The sequence below is a fragment of the Frankliniella occidentalis genome, unplaced genomic scaffold, assembly GCF_000697945.3.
Source record: "Frankliniella occidentalis isolate FOCC.00 unplaced genomic scaffold, Focc_3.1 Scaffold6, whole genome shotgun sequence".
Classification (NCBI taxonomy): domain Eukaryota; kingdom Metazoa; phylum Arthropoda; class Insecta; order Thysanoptera; family Thripidae; genus Frankliniella; species Frankliniella occidentalis.
Window position 1 is genome coordinate 829,939 of NW_026267136.1, and position 5,145 is coordinate 835,083.

At 49.3% G+C, this 5,145-nt stretch overlaps 1 protein-coding gene across 1 annotated transcript in view; it reads left to right on the top strand.

Annotated features, from left to right (window-relative positions):
• The first annotated feature begins 153 nt into the window (after positions 1 to 153).
• LOC113218208 (esterase FE4-like) overlaps positions 154 to 5,145 on the top strand; it is a 6,528-nt gene continuing 1,536 nt past the window's right edge. The window contains exons 1-9 of the mRNA XM_026438459.2: positions 154 to 306; positions 776 to 857; positions 937 to 1,078; positions 1,160 to 1,309; positions 1,706 to 1,862; positions 2,753 to 2,938; positions 3,065 to 3,273; positions 3,891 to 4,062; positions 4,434 to 4,642. Coding sequence (XP_026294244.1) covers positions 291 to 306; positions 776 to 857; positions 937 to 1,078; positions 1,160 to 1,309; positions 1,706 to 1,862; positions 2,753 to 2,938; positions 3,065 to 3,273; positions 3,891 to 4,062; positions 4,434 to 4,642 — 1,323 coding nt within the window. The 5' untranslated portion in view covers positions 154 to 290. The remainder of the gene's footprint in view (positions 307 to 775; positions 858 to 936; positions 1,079 to 1,159; positions 1,310 to 1,705; positions 1,863 to 2,752; positions 2,939 to 3,064; positions 3,274 to 3,890; positions 4,063 to 4,433; positions 4,643 to 5,145) is intronic.

The window sequence follows — 5,145 nt, forward strand, 5'->3', positions numbered from 1 at the left end:
CCCCCTCCTGGGTACTCGTCACCTCAAGCCGTCACTCCCGCTAGCCGGCGTGCGTTGTGCGTTCGCTACTTTGGACGGGAATGGAAGGTGGAGTGTTTCAGCAATTATCGCGACTCACCATGATGATGCGACTGAGATTGCTCCGATTATGAGAATCAGCAGATTTTCGAGTGGTCTCCTGCAACGGATATATTGTGTCGAGGAAAGGAGAATGGGCCAGTAGCTCGTGTCCGCCTTCCGTGGAAGAAGGCGAAAGTTTACATTTAGTCGACGAGCGGAACCAGACAAGAATGCAGAGAAAAAGAGGTAGGCGACGAGTGCGTGAGACGAGTGCACTAAACGGTATCGGCTCGCGTCTAAATACAACACAACATTATCTCTCGAGAGTACTTTTTTCGGCGAATTCAATTGACGCCATGATATTTCGAAAGTGTTCTCGTATTTGAATCTCAGCTAGCAGTATCGAAGCTCGGTAAAATCCGAGGGGGCAATAACTCCGGGAATCATGTGTACACCTGCCTGGGAATCATCAGGATAAAACTTAATCGAAATCAACAGAAATCGATTAAACTAAGCGGGAAACTAGTGGAACTGATACAAATCAGTCGACTTTTCTACTTCTAGATAGCCTGGAAAAGGCGGGTGGGAATCACTGGGAATAAAGTATTACGGGAATCATGTGTACACATCAAAAGGGAGTTATTGCCTCCTCGGTATAATCATACGGCGCACCGCTCAAGTGCCCCGGATACTCAGGCTTAGGCTTTCATTCCAGGGTGCTGTCTGCTCGGCGGCGTCCTGCTGTTGCTGGTGCTCGGGGCGGTCATAGGCGTCATCGTGTACTTCGTCACACGCGGGTGAGTCGCGCGCCTCGACATGTTTGGGGCTGGATATACGGCGCGGAGGAATGATCTGACAATAACTCTTTGGCGACAGATCAGACGAGCCGTTGGCGACGGTCAAGCAAGGGGTGCTCCGCGGCCTGCAGAAGGAGTCGGAGACCGGCTCTCACCTCCCCTACGTCGCCTTCCTGGGCATTCCGTACGCTCTGCCGCCCGTAGGAAAGCTGCGCTACAAGGTGCGTAGCCCAAATTTAAGCTGACTGTTTCACCCCTCCCCCCCTCCCCTCTTTTGCTCAGTGCCCTTTTCGTGTGAGCAGGCGCCGCAGGCTCCCGCATCGTGGGGTGGGACTCGTGACGCGACACAACAGATGCCCAAATGCAGCCAGATGCAGCCGGATGGAATAACTGTTGAGGGCAGCGAGGATTGCCTGTATCTGAACGTCTACACGCCCGCCTTGCCGAACCAGGTAAAGGAGAGAAATGCAACTTGGTAACGTCGTTACAACAACATCATAACTGGTCCTGGGACAGGTTAACACGCCGGCGGTCCGTCCCCTACCTCGATTAGCCGGCCAGGGCAGCACATGGCAGCGACAGAGACCTCGGAGCGCTCTTGAGAGCTATATACGGCTATGACTGCACTGATATCTGAAGTGTGAAGCTAGCGAGCACTTATTGCGACTACTATTCAATACGAAGTCGAACAACACCTAGGTGTCTAGCTGCGAGCTGCGAGTTTGATTCCTTGCAAGTGTTAACACCCAATTGGGTTGTAAATATAAACACTTGGAATAATCTAGAATCGCGCAGACATTTACGATGCCACACTCCACTGTCGTCTCAAACTGATTTCATTTCTGCAGGGCAACGATAACAAGTCGCCAATGCCAGTCTATGTCTTCATTCATGGTGGCAAGTTCCAATCCGGGGGTGCTTCATGGGAAGAGTTTGGTCCCGACAACTTCATAGAGCAGAAGGATATTGTTGTCGTGACCATACAGTACAGAGTTAATTCGTACGGTAAGCTTTGCTACGCTGAGAACCCAACAGATGAACAGCCTCACTGCAAACGTGGGACAAAATGTCCTCCTGTTCAGGTACAGGGGCCTGTGAAGTGTTCTACGCCGGATCTATTTGTTGCCATACTGTATCGCATGCAGGCGTGCGAAAAGGTTGCATACTCGCACGGGGCCATAAGGCACCGTGGTGAGAGTTCGGTAGGCAACCCCGAACGCCTGCATGCGGTATACAGCATTACCAGGAAATGTTTCACGAGTAGAATACCATAAACGCTATTTACATGCAAACAGTAGGGCATTTCATCCGACCTCTGCATCAGCACGAAGAAAAGGGATTCTTCGCAGCGACCAACCTCTGTTTGATAGACTAGAGTCGATAGCTGCAATCGAAAATCTTATGATTACAACCAGGTGTACGTTGCCACGATCAAATACTAGTACGACGCTACAAAGGGGTGCTTTGTTGTTTTCCCACAAGTATTTGATCGTGGCAACCAGCTTCTGGTAGTAATAATCGGATTTTCGATTCCAGCTATCGACTCAAGCCTATCAAACAGAGGTTGGTCACTGCGATACAGTCTTTTTTTTTTTCGTGAGTGGTTTTTCTACTGTTGGGTTATCGTCATTCAACCATATTAGGGGGAAAAGGTGTTCCACATACAGGGTGGTCCACAGACCCCTTCCTTTATTTTGCTTATACTGTACCGGATGCAGCTGTGCGCGCGGGTTGCATACTCGTACGGGGCCACAAGGCACCGCAGTGAGCGACGTGGGCAAGCCCGCTCGCACGCGTGCATGCGGTACAGTATAAGCAAAATAAAGGAAGGGGTCTGTGGACCACTCTGTATTTCGTATTTTCCATTCTGACAAAAACACTCTCATACATAACAGGTTTCGTTAGCTTGGATAGTGAAGAGATGCCAGGAAACTGTGCGATAAAGGATGCCATCGCAGCTTTGCAATGGGTCAACGAAAACATTGGAGCTTTCGGCGGGGACCCGAATTTAGTGACGATCGGTGGACAGTCGGCCGGGTCGTGCTTGGCCGGCTGGTTGACTATACTGCCGGAGACAAAAGGTAAGGAGTGAGAGTCGCATTGATGCGCATTGATGTCTCTTTGGAAGAGGGGAGCCCCCCCTCCCTCACTTTAAACAATCTGAAACCAAATGGATTTTTTTGTTTATTTTTGAAACTCTGTTGCAGGTTTGATGCGCGGCGCGATTCTGCAGAGTGGCTCAGCCTATCACAACTGGGCGTACGGGGAAGACCACGTGGACATGACTCTTGAGCTCGCGTCCATCGTGGCGGGCCACAGCGTGACGGACAAGTCGGAGGCCGAGAGGGTGTTGATGGCGGCCGAAACCGAGCCCCTGACGAAGGCGACCTGGCAGCTGATCAACGAAAAGATGAAGGTATATGCACACGCACGCAACAGCCCATAGCTCGGTAGTGCTTGTCCGACTGCAAGCAATAAGAGTATACAAGTAATGTTGTGTTGGAAGAAGTATGCGTGGTACGCGAGGCACTGGCTATGTCTCATAGAGTACACTGCCGAGCCCAGCAGCCGGTAGCTGACGGTAAACAAGGACTGCGGGTGTCCTGAAGCGGCTGCTGACGCGGCAGCACGATAACACCTTCAAACATCTGATTTCCTCTAAAGTTTTCTTCCGCTACATTGTGAAAAGGCGACGTCCTCGTTGCGCTCTGGTCTGCCACCTTCGGGCGCGGGAGCTCTTTCAAATAAAGAAATCTTCCCGTAGACATATGAAAAAACGGCCCAGACCGGCTAAAAAATTACCAGCCCATTCCGTCAAAATTTCCATTGTTTTTTAACAGTGTCTTTGAAGTGTGCTAATAGGCATTCACTCACCTGCGAATGTAAGAAAGGGCGTTCACTCACCTACAAGTGTGCGACTGCGACATTCACACACTTGCGTTTCCAGTGCACACTATAACTTTACAGCTGCTAAACGATCAACTTTTTGAAAAACGTTGTCATATTTCTGAAAAAAACTGCTCCTTTTTCCAGACCCAGCCCGAACTACCCTACCGGCCGACTCCGGAGAGGCGGGTGGCAGGCCGGGAACCTCTCCTCATAACCCAAGATGTTGAGAGTTACTTCCTGCAACCGCCGAGCCCACACGTCCCTCAGATGCTCGGAATAACCAACGAGGAATGGCGGTTTTATTATTACACTAACAGTAAGTTTGATCGAACGAGCATCGCGTTATCCTGGAATGGTAGAATTCAAAACTCTGCACTCTCAGCCCGTTACTGACACTTTGCAAATACACAATGAACTTGCTTGTACAGCAGTAATACTCACAAAATTGCACGTAATACTCACAAATTTAGTTAGTAATACTAATTATTTTGTGAGGAATTACTAAGGAAGATGATGCTAAGTACTTGCTAACAATGTAATTAGTATTACTAACTAAATTTGTGAGTATTACGTGCAATTTTGTGAGTATTACTGCTGTACAAGCAAGTTCATTGTGTATTTGCAAAGTGTCAGTAACGGGCTGAGAGTGTGTCTTAAAACAAAGAAAATTCGTAAATGTTGTTACAGATCCTACCAGCGATCCAAGTAAAGACGAAGAATTGCTACAAAATCTGCATCTGCATGTGCCGAAGGATTTGATCCCGTATGCCGACACCCGTAAAATTTTGGGTCTACCAGAGAAAAATATCGATTACAATACTGTGATAAAAAGAGTCGAAGAAGCGATACGAAACGAGGTCTCACCCTCCTGCAAATTAGGCTGTGTTCTGAAAAAGGTAGGAATCTATCCCGCTGAAATTCCACCTTAAAAAAACACACACTGAGAAAAAAAAATGTCTTGGCACTATAGGTTTAGTGTTCAGATCGAAGTTTTTTCGTTGCACTATACGTCAAGCGCCGGAAGCTAAACGAAGCATCCCAGGCAAAGAAAATTTCGAGCACAGCAGGGAGGGCACTATTCCATTTTGAGCTGGGACAAAAGTCGGGAGCATTAGACGAACGTTTAGTGCTCGTAAAGAAATATTTTTCTCAGTGCTAGTGAATATTTGGCTCCGTTTGGGACTGCGCCCTCTCCGTGCAAATTGCATTTCGCCAACGCACACGCGGCACATAGCGCCTGCAGCGCGCTGTGTAGGCCAGCCCGCTACGCACCTGCGTCGAGCCGGCGGCCCGCCGCGGCCAGCCCTCCGCCCTTGCGGGCAAGTGCGGGCCGCTTAGGTGCTCTCTCTCTTTCTCTCTCTCTCTCTCTCTCTCTCTCTCTCTCTCTCTCTCTCTCTCT